Raw genomic sequence first — 21223 nt, 5'->3', positions numbered from 1 at the left:
CGCGCGGGGGACGGGGCGGGGTGCCGGAGGAGGCGGAGGCAGAGGTGGAGGAAGCCGGAAGTGGATTGGGCCCGGGTCGGTCCGGGCGTTGCGGGTTTAGGGCCTGGGATCACTCTGCCCCAGGCAGCTGCGGAGCCCGTGACGGAACGGAGCGGCGCCATACCGGCCCTGCGGCCTGCTGACTGGTGAGGAACAGGGGTCGGTGTGAGGGAGGGTCCTTTCTGGCCACAGGTCGCACCCCAGAGCACTGTTCCCAGATCCCGGATCCCCGATCCCCGCGGCCCAGTCTGGTCCTCGACCCTTCGGCACTCTCTGGCCGAGACCCCGGAGCCGGGTGTCTCGAATCGGTAGCCGACACCGGCGCCCCCACTCCGGTCTGCCCAGGTCCTGGCCGGCTCGCAGCCCTCTCCGGGTCCCTATTCCACACCTCCGCAGCCCCATTCCAGGGGCCCCGTCCCCGCCCCCTGCCCCCCCGCCCCGACTCCCTGCAGCCCTCCTGTCTGTGCTTGGCCCCAGGTCCCACCCCCTGTCCTCAGGTGTGGGCCCTGACAGCGCTGTGCCGGCCTCCCCTTCTGTGAACCCAGCGCCCTGCTCTCCTCCCCGGGACAGGCAGGCTCAGCGCGCCCTGCGGAGGTCCGCGGCGACCAGCAGCGACCGCGGAGCGACGGCGGGCGGCCCCGGGCATGTACGCCCCCGGAGGCGCAGGGCTGCCCGGCGGGCGCCGGCGGAGGAGCCCGGGAGGCAGCGCTCTGCCCAAGCAACCGGAGCGTAGCCTGGCCTCGGCTCTGCCGGGTGCCCTGTCCATCACCGCGCTGTGCACTGCCCTCGCCGAGCCTGCCTGGCTGCACATCCACGGTGGCACCTGTTCCCGCCAGGAGCTGGGGGTCTCCGACGTGCTGGGCTACGTGCACCCGGACCTGCTGAAAGGTGAGGGCGCTGCGCGCCGGCCCTCTTCTTTCTGAGAGATAGAGGCTCCTTGGCTGAGAGCAGAATATGGTGCGGGCTGGAGCAGAGATAGCCAGGGGCAGGCACTTGGCTTGAAGGAAACAACCCCATTCCTGCTGGGTGTTCATGCCCACCAGGTGGCTCTGTTTGGGGTCTGGCCCCTCATTAATTCTGATGTTATTCAGCCAGGCACCTACTTCTCACGCCATGCTAATCTGGACTGCTGCTATTTTCGGATTCTGCCGAGGGAAGGGCGCTGTATATCGAGAACAGATACGGGTGCTAGGCATGACAATGAGCTGCACCCTTCTAAGGAACCTATGAGATATAGAAAGATTTCTTTGGGGCAGCCTGATGGAGGGAGGAAGAGGAACTTTTAATGTGGCTAGACTTTAAAAGATATTTTTGAGTTCTGCTATAATTGGATTTTTGCTACAGAGAAAGGGTGTCTATGGCATTTTCAATAGCCAGAAGTCAGTTCCAGTGCCACTCTCAGTAAAACAATTGGAATTTGGCTCTTGGAACTTTTACAGGTGGGCTTGACCGAGGTCAGGTTGCTTTGTTCATCATCCTGCTTCCTAGCTATGTAGGCAGAGAAAAGGAGAAAGGGACTGTTCTCTTTACTGGGCACAGAGGAGACCAGTATGGGGGTGGGGTGGGAGAGGGGGGCTGTTCCAGGGAGCCCCATAGGTCATCCTACCCAGTCCTGTCTCCAGGAAAGAGTAAAGGATGTGTGTTGTGAGGGCAGGACTGCACATGCCTGACCCCAAAAATGGTCAGAGGACCTCAAGAAGCCTTTAGTAACAGCACAGTTCATCACACCCAAGGTCTTTTGAACCGTTTATGAAGGTCTTCATATTTTCTCCCTGGACCACCCCCGGGTTGTGATGCATTCCAAATGTTTACTGCCCCATGTACCAGAAGTGTTAGATATCTTCACATTGCCTCTTTAAGGATTCAGGCACTGGGATTTGGTGAAAAGGTCAAATTCCCTTCTGTGCTTTGGATTATATACCACTTCTGCGGGTCTAGTCTGAAAAACCCTGACCTTGTAGCCTAATGTTGTCTTTCTCTAAGAGTTCTCTTGCTGTTTTGCATCTCTGAGTTTTTAAGGCTTTAGGATAATTTTGTAGAGAACAGGATGGGAGTGTCTGGTTTATTTCCAGATTTCACCATGATGATGGCCTTTGGTGGTTTGGCTCATTAAGACCCCAGTTACACACACAATGCCGGAGGCTTTGTGACATACAGCTTTTGTCTGGCCTGTAGCTGGTGGTAGAAAGGCCACCATGCTTGCGTGGAGTCTGGATGGTTTTTCCCTCGGCAAATTGCCTTCTTTGAAGCACAGCTGCTGCCTTCCACCACTTTATCCAGGTCTTTGCCATTGATCCCTTGCTGTTGCAGTGTTTCAAGAATGTGGTATCACCTGCAACCGGGAGAGAGTTTATGGTGCTTCTCGCTTTCAGATCATTCCTGGGGAGGCTCACAAAATTCGTGTGATGGAGGGAGAGGCACTCTGATCCCATGTTCTTATTTCAGAGGTCCAGGAAGCTGTGGCTCAGAGAAGTGAAGTGATCTGTCCAGGGCCACAGAGCTCGGGGCATAGCTGAGGTTTCTCGTGTCTGTTGACTCCAGTATAAAATGATGCTGTCTCGTGTGCTTGTTAACCTTTGCTTTACTTCAGTGTCACGGAGAATGACTTCATGAGTATTCCACTTTGGAGTGCACCCTTGTCAAAGGCATTCGAAAAATAAAAATAAATTCTTCATGCAGGTTCTTCTTTGTTTATGTAATATTTGCCCTTTTTAAGAAGTTTTTTAAGCCAGATTTTGTTTTTTATAAAGCATGTTGCCTTAATCTTTATATTGCATTTATTCATGTCTTTAGGGATCTTAATCTGTGGATAGTTTTGTGTGTGTGTGTTTTCAAAGATTTTATTTATTTGAGGGGGGAGAGGCAGAGGAGAGGGACAAGCAGGCTCTGCACTGAGCGTGGAGCCCAACAGGGGGCTCAGGCCCACGACCCTGAGGTCATGACCTGAGCTGAAACCAAGAGTCAGATGCTCTGCTCCTCAAGCGTCCCAACCCATGGATAGTTTCAACCTGCTTTTCTGTGGCCGTCTTCTTGGCTGTTGCAAGCTAGGAACACACGGGTGTTCATTAATAAAAGAGGTGACAGTGGTACCTCACAAACCATGACAGAGGAAGGCAAGGAATTACGTCCCTGATAGCTTCTCTTCCTTTACTCTGTACCTGTTGGGTTTGCTGCGCAGTGGGCCTCTAGACACGAGCTCTCCTGTGTGATTATATTGATCCTTAGGGCCAAACCCATGTCCTGACATGGAAGCCTGGGATGTTTTCTATCTCAGGAGGGCACAGATCTGATGGCAATAGATGTTACAGAGGGAAAACAGACCTCTCAGGTCTCTGCAGGTGAAGGGGGGTGGGCAGGGCTGGCAGGCCTCGAGCAGTGTCTTCCTGTTTCTCAGTCCCCTGCCCGAGTGCCAGGCATTGTGCGAAGCACACTCCATGTCTGGCTTTAGTTTCTCCTAAACACCTTTATTTGGGAGGTGCTGTCCCCATCTCCACCTCACGAGGGTCACAGGCTCAGGGAGGTCGGGTACCACGGACTTGGAGGCAAACAGCTGGTGTGCGTGGCGTGGACTCCACTCTTACCATCGCACCTCAGTGCGCTCTAGGTTTCTTTTTCCTTCTGTCGGAGTTGTCCAAGGCTGCTTATTTCCCCATTCTGGTGGAGTTTTTCTCACAAGCCCAGCCAAAGCTGTGCTTCTTATCCCTCATTGCCTCAACATTCTGGCTCAAGTTGGTGATCCTGAGGCAAAGCCTCTCACCCTCCCGCTGGCATTTGCAGGGCCCCAGAAGGCTTTAGCAAATGCTGGCTGGCTCAAAAGATTTGGTCCTGAATGCTTCCACTCCCCAGGGGGTGCCTGCTTCTCTCACAGCTCCTCACCCTGGGCCCAGGTCCAGAGATACGCTCAGACTGCTAGTGGCCCCAAGCAGGGGGGCCCCAGATAATTGTTCCTTCTGAGCCCCAATCCCTCTCTATCAAGTGTGGCCAGCAAAGGGCAGCTCCGACAACAACTTCAGGAAGCATCTTTGGAGAATGAGGAAGTTTGGGATTTGAAGTCAATGAATCACAGTTGACAACAAGCCACTGGAAATGCAAGGCCCTTCCAGGAAGGGCCAGTGTGCCTGCTGGGTGGTGACTAATGGAGCTGGCACTCCTAGCACCTGCCCTGTGGGGCCTGTCCCCAGAGGCAGCTCTGCTAGGACCTCCGTTGTCTGTGGTGATACCCAGCCAGGCACTAGAGGACCCTGTTGGAGTCCTGTGTCAAAAACCTGTCTGGGGGCGCCTGGGTGGCACAGCGGTTAAGCGTCTGCCTTCGGCTCAGTGCGTGATCCCGGCATTATGGGATCGAGCCCCACATCAGGCTCCTCCGCTATGAGCCTGCTTCTTCCTCTCCCACTCCCCCTGCTCATGTTCTCTCTCTCGCTGGCTGTCTCTATCTCTCTCGAATAAATAAATAAAATCTTTAAAAAAACAAAAAAACCTGTCTGGAAGCCAAAATGTCCCAGTGGGCTATGCAGGTGGGATGGATGAGCGCTGAGAAGGATTTGGGCCATGGGGAAGGGTCTTTAACTCACAGGTACTCCAGTGAGGGGCGAAGGGAGGGGAGATGAGACAGAAGAAGGGAACTGTCCGGAAGCCGCTTTACCCTTCCTGCCTGCAGCCTGTGTGGGTCAGGAGGGGGTGAGAGCAATGGGCAGGTAGACAGGAAGAGCCAGGGCCTTCAAAACAAATCCAGCCCGGTGACTCACCAGTGACCTTGGGCAAAGTCAGTTCCTTGGGATCGTATTACACAGCAGCTGCCTTCGTCCCTGGTGACTGGAGGGGACAGTCAGCAATAATGGCCAAAATAAACAGCACAACTGGAGAATGGGATGTGTTCTGTGTCTTACCAGAGTGTAGTACACTGCCCCACTTGTCTGCATTTAACATTAGGGCCTTGCCGCATGTGACCTTTCTCGCCGCAGGTAATACACACATCACACTTGGGGTTTTGTTCCCCTTTAGCTGCCCTCGAGGCGGTGGGTGTTCGTTGCTCTCCTGCCGCACTGATGTCTGGCAGGGGAGAGAGAAACGGACGTTGAGGGCCTGACCCTAGGAGAGTCAGAGCTGGGTTCTGGGTGTGTCTGGGCTAACTCGGCCTGGCTTCTCTGTGTGCTCTGAGACCCTCTGATGAGAGGCTGCCTCCGAGGGAATTTTATGTTTGGCTTCCCCACCAAGCCTGAGGGTTCCCTCACAGCTTTGGAGTGGAGAAAGGCAGTCATGTTGAAACAAAACCCATTTGCATTTTGGGTCAAAAGCTCCTTCTCTGTACCACATCATCACTCTGGTGGGGCAGATTCTTAGTCTGGCTTTAATGGGCTCTGCACACATCAGCCTGGCCCACACTGGCTGATGTGTGCGGTCGAAGTACTGGCGGAAGGAGGAAAGGCACACCAGGGATGACACCACTGTGGCCCGGCTGTCCCAGTGGCGTGCCGCGGGAGCGGGCTAGTGGCAAGCTCTGCGGGCTCATTCCTGGCGCGGTGTGAGCTGACTCTGTCAGCTCGCCCCTGTGGATGGGGAGCAGGCGTTACGGCTTTCATCTGCTGGATGAGAGAGCAGGGCAGTCAAGCGACTTGCTCAAGGTAACATAGTCTGTGGTCCGTCTAGGATTTGGTGCCCAGTCTGGTGCCTTTCTGCTGTCCCCACTGCTTCTAAGAGCCAGACTCTGATGGCTGCAGAAGCCTAGACCACACCAAGCAGGTTTTGCCCAGTAAATTCCCAGTGTGAGCACTTTTCTTGGCTTAATCGTCCAAACCTTTCTGGCCTAGAAGAGGTTTCATGCTTCCCACTGTTCCTTAGTGAGCTCGGCAGCTGCTGGCTGTGAGGATGACTGACAGCTCGCGTATTCACTTTTGACCTTCATGCAAATACAGCTCTTTAGGATTTGATTGATCATCTCCATCAGGGGACAGTGGAACAGCGAAGTCTGGTGCTTGGTGAGTCCGAGCATCACGATGATGCAAGGGAGCCTGATGCGGGTTTGGAGTCTGAACTCCGCTCTGTGACCTGGAGGAAGTCGCTTAACCTCCCGGAGTCTCTGAGTCCTCATCTGAGCTGTATGATGGATCCCCCAGAGTGGAGTGAGGCTTAACTAAAATCACATCTTTTTTTTTAAGTAGGCTCCACGCCCAAGATGGGGCTGGAACTCACGACCCCGAGATCAAGAGTCACACACTGTACTGACTAAGCCAGCCAGGCGCCCCAACTAAAATAACATTCGACCCATCTGTGTGCACATGCTGTTCCTGGAGGGGTACACCGGAAACGACCAACAATGTTTGTCTCTTGGGAGGGGCAGTTGGACTTTTGGAAAGGGAGGAAGGTCCTCCCTGAAGCTTTTTACCATGTGCAGGTTTTCCTTAGTATTGAAATAAGAGTATTAGGAAACACAAGACACATCGGAGTATATATAATAAATGTACATTTTTAAGGACAGTAATCAAATGAACATCCTGTACTCCCTCTGCTGCTGAAGAAAGTGTCTGAAGCCCTGGGGTATTACTTTTTCAGTTAAAACTAATTGTTGGGGCGCCTGGGAGGTGTAGCCGGTTTACCTCCCACTCTTGGTTTCGGCTCAGGTTGTGATCTCAGGGTCCTGAGATGGGCCCCACATCGGGCCCCATGTTTGGCGCAGAGTCTGCTTGGGACTCTCTCTCCCTCTGCCCACCCCACCCCCTGCGCTTGTGTGTGCTCGCTCATTCTCTCTCTCTCGTAAATAAATCAGGCTTTGGGGGGAAAAAATAATTGTTAACATTTAGTTGATTTTTGAGAACCACCATTAAAGCAGCACTCAGAGTACCTGGCCCCGTGAAGTAACGCGGCCGGAATCAGAACACAGCCCGCGCAGCGCGGTGTGATGTAAGCCTTTCCACCCTGCCGCGCTCAGGCTATTCTGGGATGTGCTGGAACACTCGTCCCGCCCGTCCCTGCTACGTGCCATGTGGAGCCCAAGATGAACTATCTCAGGGAGCTTTTAACAATATACAGATAAAGGCAGGAAACCCTGTCTGCCTCCCGGAGCTTTTCTTTCAGTGAGGCCCCAGGTTTCTAGACTCCTTCAGGCCAGCTGTCTTAGGCTCTGCAGGGCTGGGTTAAGTGAAGGCTGGCCCTGGTTGCTGGCAGTGCTAACGCACAGGCAAGCCTCTTGGCTGCAGATGATTTCCCAGGCTGGATGACTGGGCCCAAAACAGATGGTTAGCTGACAAGAGAGTGACAGATAGTTCTGGGGCAGCTTAGCGGGTGACCTGCAGCCAGATCGAGGCATAGGAGTCCTGTGTGGGCTCAGCCAACATCTGCCTGGTGAATTCTGAGCCTGAGGCAGGGAATGCATGCTGTCACAAAGGCCCAGAGTCTCTCGATGTCTGGTCTGGTTCTTCAGTTTGGGAGGCCAGACTCTCTGCCCAAGACCCAGTGATACCAATGTCCATTGGTTTGAGCCCGCTTTGTGGGGTTCAGGTCCCCTCTCCAGGTTCTTGGACTTTTTTTTCAACACTCTGCTTTCCTCTAGGTTCAGGATCAGTGTTTCTTGCATCATAAGGCTTGGCCTGCTTGCATGGGAATTACCATGGGCTGCTTGCTAAGATCCAGACTCCTAGGCCCTGCTTCAGGTGGAGAGCTCGGAAGCTCCGGGGCCTGGGAACATGCTGTCAGCCTGCACCCGTGATTTTCATGCACACTGGAGTGGTGACCATGACCCCACAGCCTCTCAGCCTGAGATCAGGACCCAGGAAAGGAGCCTACAGTCTAAGTACTGCCAGCCCTTTCCAAATTTTCCTAAACCAGTTGACAACCCATGGCCTCAATGTAAGAAGAACTTGCCCATGGCTGGACTAGAGGAAAAAGAGGAAGTTAAGGCCCATTTCTCTTTATCAAAGCTTAAAATGGTTTCTTTTTGGATGAGTCTTTATTCTGTGTGTTTCTGGGAGCGCTACTAGTTTACACAGATACAAAACGGGACTGACAGTATTGTCTAGATGAATTTTCTTTTAAAAAAGGAAAAGGTGTTAAAAACCTTAGAAGTTCGCTCTGTGTGTCTGGTGTGCGGTTGTCATCCTGGGACCTCCCTTCTCCTTGCCCCTGGGAACTCTCTGTATGTTGGGTCTCCCGTCGGAGCGTCTTCCTTTTTCTTGGTTCACGCCCTCATTGTGGTAGAGCATGGCTTCACCCTCACTTTAGAAGGTATTGGGGGCTGTCAGTTTCTGAGTCTGTCAGGCTCTGGTGGTGTAAACTAGTTGCTTCTTATCTTTTCCCACTTCTGGCTTACACTTGGGCTTATCTAGTCCGTTAAGTCCATTCTAAGTAGGTCCAACTCCTTTTAATTTCCAGTTTCTAGAATTTTGTTTTGCCCCTTTCCTCTTTGTGTGGGTTTATGCCTTTAATTTTTTTTTTCTTTTGTTTTAGTAGGGTGCAAGGAGGGAGAAAAAATAAATGTGAAGGTCTAGTCTATCATCTTTCCTAATTTATTCAGCACTTTTAATTCTACGGTTCTCTAAATTGCTTCAACTTCTTTCTGAACAAGGGACTGAATGAGTGACCAGATAGACAGTCAGCATTAAACGGCCTCTCTGGCTGTCTCATGAGGCTCAGAAGTCAGTGGGCTGTTCCTGGCTGCCTAAAGCACGCTTGAGCAGAGTGGGCTAACATGTCAGGCTAACTGTCAGGGTCTTTACAGATGGTTAGCAGAGTGTGGCAAGTACAAGGGAGTGGAGCCCTGCACTTAGAGTGATTTTGTTGAAAAAGGAAGAAGGACTTGAGGCGCATGGGAGCCTGTTTGTGGTTTATCTCCTCTGCAGGCCAGCTGGGAACAGGAGCCGAGACTGCTGCCCCCAGCGCTCCCCAGGTTCCCCAGGACTGTGGTGGAGGGGGACAGGCTCTTCCCGGTGGGAGGACTTCCTGCAGCAGGGTGTTGCCTGGGCCCTGACGATTTGGTTCTCCCCCTACAGATTTCTGCATGAACCCCCAGACCGTACTGCTCCTGCGGGTCATCGCCGCCTTCTGCTTCCTGGGCATCCTGTGTAGTCTCTCTGCATTCCTCCTAGATGTCTTTGGACCCAAGCATCCAGCTCTGAAGATCACCCGTCGCTATGCCTTCGCCCACATCCTTACAGGTAAGCGTGGGCCTGCTCACCGTGGGGAAGGAACTGCCACAGGGTGGAGGCACCCTGTTTGGAGTTGCCGGTGGGGATGAAGGGGCTTCTGTGAGCAGACACCGTTCCAGATGCTCATTTCAGCTCTAGCCTTTCACAAAGCAATGGACTGTGATAGCAGCTTGCTTTTTTCATTTGCGCGTATGCCTGCCAGGACCACAAACCCACTCAGCCCAGCTGTAGAGAGGGAATACTGTTAATATTCCACAAGAAATCTCAGTGCTAAGAACTGGAGCTGAAGCTCAGCTGGGCTCATGGGGCCCAGAACGAGCAGGGAAGGAACCAGGTGTCTCACTGTGTCTCCCCTGGAATGCATAGTCTCATCGGATTCTCTCCTTCCTGCTTGCCTGCACACCCCCTTTCTCTGCTAAGATGCAGCTTCTCTTCTCCCTCCTGACTGGGCTGGTGTGTTGATTTGACTTGTGGTGGTGCTGACTCCAGCCCCCAAACTGCATGACCTGGTCTGTCCCTTTCAAGCACCCAGTGACTTCTAGCAGCCCGGTATCCCAATTCCAAATTCTTGAGACAAGAGACTCTGGCCCCAGACCCTGCCGAGAATCGCATGGCCAAGAAAACTCCCCATCACAGGGCCTGGGGCCAGGCAGGTTCTCTGGGAATGCGGTTTGGGGAGAGAGGCTCAGTTAGTTCTTTAAGCATCCTGGCTGCAGGGTGCCTACTAACTCCCCTTCTCTGCTGTCTCTCTGTCCCCCAGTCCTGCAGTGTGCCACTGTCATCGGCTTTTCCTACTGGGCTTCTGAACTCATCCTGGCCCAGCAGCAGCAACATAAGAAGTACCACGGTTCCCAGGTCTATGTCACCTTTGCTGTTAGCTTCTACCTGGTGGCAGGAGCTGGTGGAGCCTCAATCCTGGCCACGGCAGCCAACCTTCTGCGCCACTACCCTACGGAGGAGGAGGAGCAGGCCCTGGAGCTGCTCTCCGAGATGGAGGAGAACGAGCCCTACCCAGCAGAGTATGAGGTCATCAACCAATTCCAGCCGCCCCCGGCCTACACACCCTAATGCCAGCCAAGGGCTTTCTTCTGCAGCAGTCCCTCCCCACTCTGCAGCACCTCTCACATCCAGAGGAGCTCCTCTCCCCAGCAGGCCTCACTGGTAGGATCCTGACCATTTCACCAAACCTTCCCAGGAGAGACTCTGCCTTTAGGGTTGTTCATGTATCCCTGCTCTCAAAACCTGGGATTCACTGATTTTATATAATGCACTGTCTCCCGCTCTTGTCACCTTCCTGTCCCTTCGCAGTCACTAGTCCTTACCAACCAGGGATGGTCATACAAGTTTTCTCCCTTCATGGGCCATAGCTTTGAAACTGGGACTTTCCCTGGGGAGCTGCTGACGGTAGGCACTCCCAGATAGAAGTGTCAGCAGGTCCAAAGGGAAAGGAGACTGGGCCCTGTAGGTTCACTTCATAACAGTCAGTGTTCGTCCCACCGCTCTAGCCCTGGACTGATCCCCAACCCCTATTCCTACTTGGAGCGCCGCAGCTCCATGGAATTCTCTGCACTTTAGTCTTTGGACTTCCCATCACGTGTTCTGGTTTTATGGGAAGAAGGAATTGCTATCGGAAAGCAGAGCCGGTGCTCTCCCCACCCTGCCCTTGCTTGGATGGCTGGAGCCCAGGCAAGGAGAGCAGCAGCTGGCATGGGCCTGAGGCGCCCTGGTGCCCCTAAAGGATCAGAGTGAGGGGGCGCCAAGTCTCCCTAGTCCCTTCACCTTTTAAAATGTGAGTGGTTTTAGAAGGAAAAAACAAAACCAACCAACAGCAACAATACTCTTTTTAAACTAGCGACAAGACTATTGTCGTTTTTTCAGACATTTATCCCATTCCTTTTGGCTCAGCAGTGTTTTGGGCCACAGCTCCCCGCCAGGCAGCTCCTCCCCGAACCTCTCCCAGCAGAATGCAGCCTCTTCCCTTGATCCCTCCCCCACAGTGACCCGGCTCCCCGGGCCCTTCCTGTGGAACGCAGAGCCCTGTCGGCCCTGAGGGGCTGAGGACTGTGGCCTGGCTGGCTGGCCAGCGTGGTGCTCCTCAGGACTGTGGCACTGAGATGTAACCTGGCCTCCGTGCAGGAACAGGAGCCACAGCGGGGGCAGGAAACGCGCCACTCTCCACATAGGAACCACAGCCAGTGGGGTCCCATTGCGTGAGGTGTCTGAACCACTCCCGTCAGACTAGCAGACCTGGCTGTGTCCTTCAGAAGCTCAGTGTGTGCCCTAGACTGTGACTTGGGGCAACAGCTTGCTGCTTGCCCCTCCTCTCTTCTTGAATGTACTCTGGTCTTGCAGTATGCTACTGGCTCTTTCTTGTGCAGCCATCACTGACGATCCCGTTTGCCACACATGGCTCTGGGTCTGGCTGAATACTCTGCCCTGAGATCTGGGGCGCAAAGTGGGAGAAACTTGAGAGACCTTCAGTGTGGATCCAGATGGCCAAGCTTCTTTGGAATCAGTGTCCGGTGCTGAGCTGAAAAGCAGATTGGATCGCAGTTTCCTTTCACAGGCAATAGACAGAGCAAGACTGGAGAATGGATACCACTGTTGAATTGTGGCTAGAAAGGGACTGTCTTGTCCCTCGTCCTTCTTCAGCTAGTCTGCCTGGGGATGTCTGCACAGATGCCTGTGTGGGAGGTGAAGACCATGTCTGTGCATGAGTGAGCGGCTGCCAGGAGTTCACTGTGATGCCGAAGTGTGTCCCAGGGTGACTCTCACACTCTTCCAGACTCTTCTCTTAGGCAAGAAAGACTGCAGTATGATACCTGAGCACAAAGCCAAGGAGCTAAATTAAGTCTTATGTTTTTCTGTAAAGTCTGAGTTTGCCTTTGGCTGATCTCCAGGGTGTGGCCAGCTCTCTCTGACCATGGGTGTCTAAGCAGGCCGACCAAGAGAGCGGGCACCAAACACGCATGCCAAAGTGACCAGTCATCTCATGAGGACCCAGACATGTCCCTGTGGACCGTTCCACGTGATTCGGAACCCACTTTTTATTAGCTCCCCATACCTCTGGCCTTTCTCTTTTCCCCTGCCATCCTGACGCTGATAGTTTGTCATATAAACTCCCCTGGTTGTGTTTTTTTTTTTCTAGAAAAAAAAATTAAAAAGCAAAACAAAACAAAAAAACCAAATTACAAATAAGAATGTAAATGCCAATGGCTCCCTGTCATTTTTCTGTCACAATTTCCCTGATTTGGTCTGTTCCCTTCCACTTAGAGAAGGAGGAGAAATTGATGGAGTGTGTAATTAAAAAAAAAAAGTTGGGGGGGACTTGCATGTGCTTACGCCATGCAAGGCACTTCCACCTCTAAGACCCTCCTAATCCTGACAACTTCCACACCAGGGTCCCAAGCCTAGGACCAGTAGATGCCTCCAGCCCAAGTCCCTGACTTCAAACCCTGAGCTCTCGTCTGCAGCTGCTAGTTAGCTGCGGAAGAGAAAGCTGCCTCCGAACTCCAGCCGCGGTGTGGGAAGAAACAGACTTCTTCAGAGCTAGGACTTGCAGAAGGAGCTGCTCTTTTGAAAGCACAGGGAATGATTACCTGCAGGGAGAGGCCTGTGAGTGGAGACAGTACCAGGGGCGTAACTTGTGGAAGAGTCCTTTAGTGTCCATGCCTCACGTGGTTACCCACTTTCCCCTCATCCAGCTGACACACTGGGCCCCACCTGGGTATCACGGTAAACGAGCTTACGGCTCTCTTTGAGGAGCAGCCCATTCAGGCATTCTTTTTTATTCTTTGGAAGAGTATCCATCTTTCTTCAGAGCTAGGAATGTGTTCTCTCTCCTTTCATTTCATTTCAGACATTTACGAACGGCGCCTTGTGTCGTATACGAGGCACTTTTAGGCACCTGGAGAAGAAATGTGATGACCAGCGGCCCTTTCGCCAAGGATTTTATATTCTTAGTTCAGGAAATGGACTTGTTCACAAAAAGGCAGTGAAGTAAGTGGTTTAATGGACAGTTGGGGAAAGAGCTGTGCCAAGAGGGGAGGCTGGTTGTGACCTGAGTGATTACGAAAGGCTTCGTGAAGGAGGAAGCTTGAGCCAGGCTTGCAGTGGGGGGTTTGGAGGTAGGGTGTGGGGAACTCCGCTGAGGGAATAGCAAGAGCAGAAGCACAACTGAAGGCCAGGATGTGGTGAGAGAAGAGGCTAGAAAGGTGAGAGGGGCCCATTTGAGCACTATAAGCAGTGGGGAATCCTGGATAGGTTTTGAGAAGAGAAAGGAGGGACCCAGGTTGCTTTTAATGACTCTGGTGACAGTCACCTGGGTCTGAGGGTATGGGAAACGGGAAGTGGTGTGGGGTCCTGGAACCTGGCAGAAGGGGAAGAAGAGAGCAGTCACTTGGCTCCCAGGGCCTGGCGTCTCACGACATGGAGGCAGAGCCAGCAATGCGGGCCTAGAGGGGCTCACGGATGAGAAGATGCAGGGTGTGAAGGGCAGCAAGGAGAGAACCTTGGGGAACCGAAGAAGGGGTGGTTGCATCCTGGGGAAGAGCAGTTTTCTTAAAATAACGAGAGAATCTTCAGCTGACAGCTTACCCACAAATGTCCATTCCATCAGCCACTAAATTCATAGGTCTCAAGGTTCTGTGGGGAGACAAAGGAATGAATACACTTTTTGGCCCTTGGTTTCAAATAGCCTGAAGTCTCCCCTGCATTTTTTGTGGGAGTGGCATTTTATTTTATTTTTTTAGATTTTATTTGAGAGAGAGAGCGTGAGCACAAGCAGAGGGAGATGGAGAAGCAGGCTCCCCTCGGAGCAGGGAGCCTGATGTGGGGCTCAATCCCAGGACCTCAGAACCATGACCTGAGCCGAAGGCAGACACTTACTGACTGAGCCATCCAGGCACCCTGGGAGTGGCATTTTTAATGTGGTCGGGAGGCGCATGGAGGGGAGAAAATGTCTCCTGTCTGATTGGGGTAACCAAAGTGAAGGCACTCTGTTTAAAGATACACTTTGAGAATTAAGATATCCGTTCTTCACTTTGGGGAAAATGCTTGGCTTTTCTGCTGTGGGCAAGGGGAGGAGGCGGTTTCCTCAGGAGAGATTTCAGTGTCAGTGGTCTCTTAAAGCTGAAGGATTTAAGGGGATGCCTGGGTGACTTAGTTGGTTAAGCGTCTACATCTCCCTCTCCCCCTGCTCGTGCTCTCTTGCTTGCTCACTCTCTCAAATAAATAAATAAAATCTTAAAAAAAAAAAAAAAAGCTGAAGGATATATGTTAGCCTGGTCTGCCCACTCAGCTCAGTGGGAAAACAACACAGTGGATGGTGAGGGGCTTTGTACGATGAGTTCAAGGAGAGATAGAGGCCCCTCATCCCAACCATGTCTAAAGAGTTTGGTAACAAAAAACTTTAAAAGAAACATCTGTGGTTCCATCTTATTTAAGGGCTTGTATGGCTCTGAGAATGGGGCTGAAGGCACAGGGCCTGTAGGCAGCCCTGTTTGGAAGCTTCCTGTTCTTTTTGTCTCTGTAGCAAAAATGGCAGCTAGCCCTTTAAAGGATCTTCCCTTCACGGTGTGGTCTGACTAGACACTGAAACTCAGTCCTCCACCTTGGTTTTACCTTCCTCTTGGGGTTTTCTCACCTAGATTTCTAGTGCCACCACTACTGGCAGGGAGTTTCCTTCTGGAATAACCTTGGGGTGGTGGGTGGGTTTTGTTTTAAAAGGGGGAGGGCTCTCCCTTATTCATTCTTTCCCACTGGTTTGCTTCTCTGTGCTCTAGTAGAGTGGTGAGAGGAATCTGTGCATGTGTCCACTTGAACACACACACTATTAAGTTGACAGGCTTTATGTCTTGTTTTTCACATTTTAAGTTCATTAGGACCAGGGGGTCGTGTTTTCTTATCCAGTGTTCACTCACCAAATACAATGAACACAACGTGCTTTGTGAAGGATGCAAATTTATTAACACATACAGTCTTTGCCCTCAAGGGCCTTCCAGTCCAGCTGTCAAGGAAGAGGAAATCTGTAAGGCAGAGACCTGATAAGGGCACTTGATGCCCCTTGAGACTGTAATGGTCCAGGAAGGCTTCATGAAGGGGGAGAGACTTAATATGGGCCTTGAAGAATGGGTAGGCTTTCACGAGGGAATAACGTACTCAATGGTGTGAAAGCAGGAAAGAGAGGGAAAGGCTTTGGAAGACAGTGTGTGTTTTGAGCAGTGGTGATAACCCACAGGAGCGGAGTGATAAGGTGGATGGACCCAACCCACGAGGTCCTGGAATGTAAAGGTATTGTCAGAATACTTAAAGCTGCAGGATACAGAACTCTTAACACAGAAATATCTTAATTAAATAGAATTTATTGTTTTCCATAATGGAAAAGGTGACCTGGCTGGATCCAGGTGCTCAAATGATGATGTCACAACACTATTTCTCTCTCTGTTCTGCTTATGGGCTCAGATAGTCTCTCCCCAGAGGTGGTGAAGATGGCTAACAGCAGCCCTAGGCTCACATTAATCTCTTGTTTAAGGACTGGGATGAGTCTCTTTTATCCAAGAGATTTTGATCTGGTTCTGGAAGAGCTAACGTGAGGTGTCTTTGGCCTGGCGGTTTCATATACAGCTTTATCCTTGATGACAAAGACAGATGAATTGTTCCTAAGTTGTGAATTAGGGGAAACTGCCTGCTAGGAGAAGACTGCACATATGTATGAGTAAGTGGATGAATACTGTCAATGCTTTCTGTTCTGAATAATAGATGAACAGAGCTTTGGGTTACATACCATTTTTTTTTTAAGATTTTATTTATTTATTTGACAGAGACAGCCAACGAGAGAGGGAACACAAGCAGGGGGAGTGGGAGAGGAAGAAGCAGGCTCCCAGCGGAAGAGCCTGATGTGGGGCTCGATCCCAGAACGCCGGGATCACGCCCTGAGCCGAAGGCAGACGCTCAACGACTGCGCCATCCAGGCGCCCCTGGGTTACATACCATTTTGAAGGGAAGAGAAGGCAATTACGGCTGCCTCTTGGCATGACAGTTGGGAGTCCAGGTTTGCATCAGGCTCAGACAACTTACTTTCGAAGTACTTGGGGAAAAGGGATCAGGGCATGGGCATCAAAGCCTAATTAACTTATAGTGGGCCCATTTAATTCTCTGGGGAATGCCTATCCTCAGGTACAAGGCCTAAGAAATGATTTTTACATAAATTGGTGCTTCCTACTTCTGCCAGATCCCCAAACCGGAGAGATGATGTCCAGTGTAGGACCTGGAGGCTGCATGAGGAACTTGCCATGAGGAAGGGCAGGTCAGAGGGCAAGGGCATCTAAGGGATACCAGAGAAAGACAACTGGAGGGGAGTAGGCAGTGCCCATAGCACTTTACAGGCAGGGAGAGCCCATGACCTGACTTCCAGTACCAGTTCCCTGGACAGACATACTCGATTGAGCTTGATGACAGAGGGTCTTTCAGGTTGGGTCCCCTGGGCAGCAGACTGAAAGATGAAGATTAGCATGTGGTATTGGGAGTGTTCTCAGGTTCAACACCTATGGAGGAAGGGAAGGAAGTAGTAGTCTTGGTTAGAGGGAGAAGGTGGGATGTAAAGGCCTTAGCTGACTCCCCAGAGTTCTGAAGCTGATACAGCCTTTCGAGTTGTCCTGAATTGGGGTTGGGGGACCAAGCCTTTAAACGCTAGCTTCAGCCAGTCATTGGATACATGCTGTCCCCAGAGAGGAAGGTGTTACCTTGGGTGAGGAAGTCTTATCACCTGAGGGCAATCCCTGAAGCGGGCTGATAATTGAGGGCTGTTCCCCAGCATACTCAAAGTCCTAGGGGCAAGAAGCCCTTCAATCCTGAAGGTGGACCTGGGTGGCATATCTTGGTATCCAATATTCCTTAATGCCTACTACTCAGATCCACTTGTTTGTATAAGTTTTGGGAGCAGCTTGATTTTTCTGGGGGAAACGGATGGCTAATAGGATGAGCCACATTTCCCACCACTACAGCTGGTCTTGAGCCCCCAACTGTTGTCATCTTCCTCCTCTACCATCCATTTTAGGTGCTTCTCACCCTCAGGAAGCACCTCTGCTGAGCGCCTGGTCGCCATATCCTGTTCAGTCCTTGGCTGCTGCACTTCCCTATTTACTATCAAAATTGAGCAAGGGTATGACAAAGAGACAGCCAGCTGGACTGTTTGGGTGCCAAAAACATCTTCCTCTTTGCTCCCACTGTGTAACTGCAGCCCTGGCTCTTCCTGATAATCAGGGTCAATTACTGCTGCCAAGATGGTGACATCTGTTTCTTGCCTGCTGGTCCCTTGGCATGAAGGGCTCAAAGTGCCTGGTGGCACTTGTAAATTAAAGTGCAATGGGATTTTTGCTATAGCCCCTGATGAAAAGACTTCCACTTTGGGAACCAGGACCTCAAAACCCTCAAAGCTCAGAGTTGCAGTGACAGAAATACCCAGTGGAATCGCTGGGCTTAATGGTAAGTGAAGCCACTCCGATTTTCACCCCTTGCTCCCTGGACCTATCTATTCTTATTGGCACATAGCACCATATTGACTGTTGACAGAACGTACACTGTGTCATGGAAGGTGGTAGCCCATCCTTAGTTGGTACCATCTCTGTGCTGGAACCTCAGCTATGCCTTCAACTGGCCATTCCTTCTCTCTGTTCATGCTGGCATCTGGATGGTACAGAATGTGATAAGGCCAGTGGATCCCATGGTCATGTGCCACTCTCCCACCTTCAAGGCTGTGCAATAGGTCCTTTGGTCTGCTGCATTTTTATGTGGGATACTATGTTTATGGGTCACTCAGTCAACACTGAAGATACTGGTGCTGACTGAGGCCCCACAGGCAGAAGCAGCAAACCACACCCAGAATGTAGTAATTCTAGTCAAAATAAATTGATGCCATTTCCAGGATGGAAAGTATCCAATGTTGTCAAGCACTTGGTTGCTCTCCTTGAGGAATACTGCCATTTGGGGGGCTCAGCATTGTATTCATTGCTGCAAGTCTGGGCATTCAGCAGTGGCATCAGCCTTGGAAGTGGGAACCCATGCTCTTGGGTCCATGTATTACTCCCATCCCTGCTACCGTGGCTACGCCATTCACATGCCCATTGTGCTGGTACTGAGGTGGCTGATAACATCTGACATCAACTGGTAAGTCATTCTTTCTACTTGTTGTTTAGTGCCTCTTTCATGGTAGATACTCTCAGGTGGGCATCTGCACGCTTCCTGCCCACTCACATAGTCCATCCACATACATACCTCTCTCCCAGACCTTCTAATCCTTCATCTTTCTAATCTTTCTCCTGCTACGTCCTCAGGCAACCAGCCAAGCCAACTGCCAGTCCATATATATTCTAACTATGGCTACATTTCCTTCCACACAACATGAATGGCCAGGTGTGCCATTGAGAGGATTTATCCATTGGGAGAATTTCTCTGGCCACTGTCTTTCAAGATCATTTCAGGGTGGGGCTACAGTACAGCCACAGTTCATTTTCTGCTTGTACCCACATACCATTCTGACCTATCTGCAAATCAAGTTTTGTTTTTCGTCCTTTGTCAGCTGGTCATAAAGGGACCCCACTTCCTATGCAGCCATACGTATGGGCTGATAGAGAGGCACTGGTCCACAAATGGTAGATAATATGGATGTCTAGGCCACCTGCTGGTATAGCTTACTTGTGCCCCGATCCTGTTCATACCCAATTCTGGATGTACTACTTCCGTCTTACTAATGAATTATTGCTGGGCCTATTCAACTTTTTATTTCGGTGGGTCTGAAAGGCAGAACCTAGCTTACAGAGGACAAGCTCATGATGAGGAATTTTGGGTCAATTTGAAAATATACAAAGGGAATAAAGTTTTTCAACTTGTTCTGGAGATACACAAGCAAAAACAGTTTGTTGATAATAGATTGGAAGGGAGATCAGGCTACAGAATATTGTTAGGGCCTAAACAAAAAAGTGGAAGAGAGAATGGTGTAGAAGAAACTGATTTATAAAATTCTAAAGAGGAAGAATTGATAAGTGGGTACAGAAATGGAGACAGCAAGCTTATTTATGCCATCCTTTTAAAAAACAAAATCATAGCTGTGTAAAGAAAGAAAGCTAGGTGGTATCTGGAAAGAGGAGGAGTCCTTTTTTTCAAAGCTTTTTTGAAGATGGACTTGTGTTTATGTACTGAAGGAAAAAAGGCAGTAGAGATGGAGAAAAATGGCCAGATTAGAGGAGTTCCTGAGAATACATTTTGATAAACAAAAACAGGGGAAAAAAAAAACACAAAAAACCCCAAACCAGTAGAAGTACTAAGCTTTTACTCAAGGGAAGCAAGACAGAAGGAAAGTTCAACCTCTCTTCCCCTACTTCCCTTCTGGCCATCACTGAGAAAAGCCTGACTCAACAAAGCTTCAAATACTATTTTCTGTTATATACCCCTTCTCCTTACTTGCTTTCAAGGGAAAAATAAATATCAATAGGAATCCCCAGAGTAAAATCAGACAGCCTGGACAGATCTAAATTTCAGCTTCTAGTAAAGCTTGATTTTTTAATCTTTTTGGAGAAACACTGTTTATTAAGAACATCTGCAATTGCTCAAATGGTTACAGTAAGGGTAAAATTTCTAAATGCACTGTCTTGGAATGAGCACAACTACTTTTTTTTTTATCAAGACGTCCTTTTATGAGACTTTTTCTTGTCCGTAAGGTACTTAATGTAAGTGTAAAAAATTAAGGAAACAATTTAGTGTAAGGTTTTCCTACTGGACATCCAACGGTTTCATTTTAACGAGATTGGGTACAGAATAATAATTTAATGTCCTTCGAGATCGTTTAGTCAGGGTGCTCATGGGAGGTGAAAAGTAGCTTTCAGGAAACCTGTTTACCTTCTCACGCCGGCACCTTTGAGTCAAAAGGAGCGGGACAGCTACTAGCCGAACTGGGGCATCTGCCCTAAGTAACTCCATTCTGCTGCCCTTTTACTGAGAGGCTCACGCATTTCCAGCCTGCGACAGGCCACCTGCCCACGCAGCTCTCTGGAGTGTCCTGGGCTATAAGGATGCCACAACTGCCCACTCTAGCGACGTGGGGTTCGCGGAGAGATGAGTGCTAAGACTCCGATCCTCGGAGACCGTCTCGGTACCCTGGTTATTAAGGCGCTTGTGGGAGAGCCGGCTGGAGAGATCGAAGGTTTTGACTGTAGCTACTTCTAGGCCTCAGCAGGGTCTCCATTCACCAAAGGCGTCTACACCGTCCCGCCCCCGCCCTCCCCCCCAACCTGGACACCCCCAGCACCCCGCAGAGGAAATGCCGAGACCCCATCACCCTACACTCAAATTACTGAAAGGGGCGAGGCTCCCCCGTCTCTCAGACCAATTGAGCACCGCGCAGGAACCTAACTGGCACTTGGTCGCACCCCTCCGCGGGGTGGGGTCGGGTGGCCGGAATATGGCGGCGGCGGCAGGGTCTACGGGTCAGTCTCTGAGGCGCCCTTGACTAGCTCTCTGGTGCGCCACCTACCTTGCTAGCCAGGGGCCCGGCACGCTGCGCGAAGGGGCGGGAAGGAGAAGTGACGAGTCCTTGGTAGCGCCAATCAGCACCGAGGAGTCCGGGCCGCCTCCAATCAGGGCCCGGGCGGCCGCGAAGGGGGTAGGTTGTAGGCGAGCCGTGCATGTGGCGGACGCGGAACGCCTGGGACCTTACCTGCTGCTGTGACTGAGCCGCCCACCTCTCTGCTTCCCAGGCCCTCTACACTACGAGCCCTGGCGCCGGCTTGAGGACGCCAAGGAGGCAGGAGGCCAACGGGGCTGAGGGGCCGTCGGCCCGTCGGGTTCGCGGCCCGAGCCTACGAACGCCGCTTGCAGCGGTTGCGGGGCCATCCCCTCGGCTGTGCCATGACCGACTCTCTCCGCAAAGGGGACTCTTCCTCAGCGGTTGCTGCAAAGAGAGATGAAAAGCCTGTTAGATCGTGAGACGAGTTCGGGGTCGGCCAGTTAGGGGCACTCGGCGTTAGGCCGCCGCGCCTTCCCGGGCTCGTTCC

At 51.4% G+C, this 21223-nt stretch overlaps 1 protein-coding gene and 1 long non-coding RNA gene across 6 annotated transcripts; one reads left to right on the top strand and one right to left on the bottom strand.

The window, feature by feature from the left end:
• Positions 1–28: 28 nt before the first annotated feature.
• Positions 29–12389, top strand: TMEM127 (transmembrane protein 127). 4 transcript variants are annotated; one of them, XM_045808986.2, is made up of 4 exons: positions 29–185; positions 610–927; positions 9021–9185; positions 9937–12389. In XM_045808986.2, exons 2-4 carry the CDS (start codon positions 684–686, stop codon positions 10242–10244), a joined length of 717 nt encoding a protein of 238 aa, XP_045664942.1. In that variant the 5' UTR covers positions 29–185; positions 610–683; the 3' UTR covers positions 10245–12389. The 4 variants fall into 4 exon arrangements, with proteins under 4 accessions (XP_045664942.1, XP_045664945.1, XP_045664943.1 ...); XM_045808989.2 differs by having other exon boundaries at positions 585–927; XM_045808987.2 differs by having other exon boundaries at positions 537–927.
• Positions 12390–12925: 536 nt separating this feature from the next.
• Positions 12926–21156, bottom strand: LOC148109694 (uncharacterized). 2 transcript variants are annotated; one of them, XR_015725265.1, is made up of 3 exons: positions 16615–21156; positions 13773–13820; positions 12926–13083 (listed from the first exon to the last, which is right to left on the bottom strand). It is a non-coding gene; the product is annotated as an uncharacterized LOC148109694 (long non-coding RNA). The 2 variants fall into 2 exon arrangements; XR_015725264.1 differs by having other exon boundaries at positions 13773–21156.
• Positions 21157–21223: the final 67 nt, after the last annotated feature.

Source organism: Ursus americanus, chromosome 7, assembly GCF_024610735.1.
Source record: "Ursus americanus isolate L20-20 chromosome 7, mUrsAme1.1.p, whole genome shotgun sequence".
NCBI classification, from domain to species: domain Eukaryota; kingdom Metazoa; phylum Chordata; class Mammalia; order Carnivora; family Ursidae; genus Ursus; species Ursus americanus.
This window is presented reverse-complemented; position numbering and strand designations above follow the sequence as displayed.

Coding starts and splice junctions, on each gene's coding strand:
- TMEM127 (XM_045808986.2), top strand. CDS start 684: ATGTACGCCCCCGGAGGCGCAGGGCTGCCCGGCGGGCGCCGGCGGAGG. Junction 928..9,020: donor GCACCCGGACCTGCTGAAAG/GTGAGGGCGCTG, acceptor CTCCCCCTACAG/ATTTCTGCATGAACCCCCAG. Junction 9,186..9,936: donor CTTCGCCCACATCCTTACAG/GTAAGCGTGGGC, acceptor TCTGTCCCCCAG/TCCTGCAGTGTGCCACTGTC.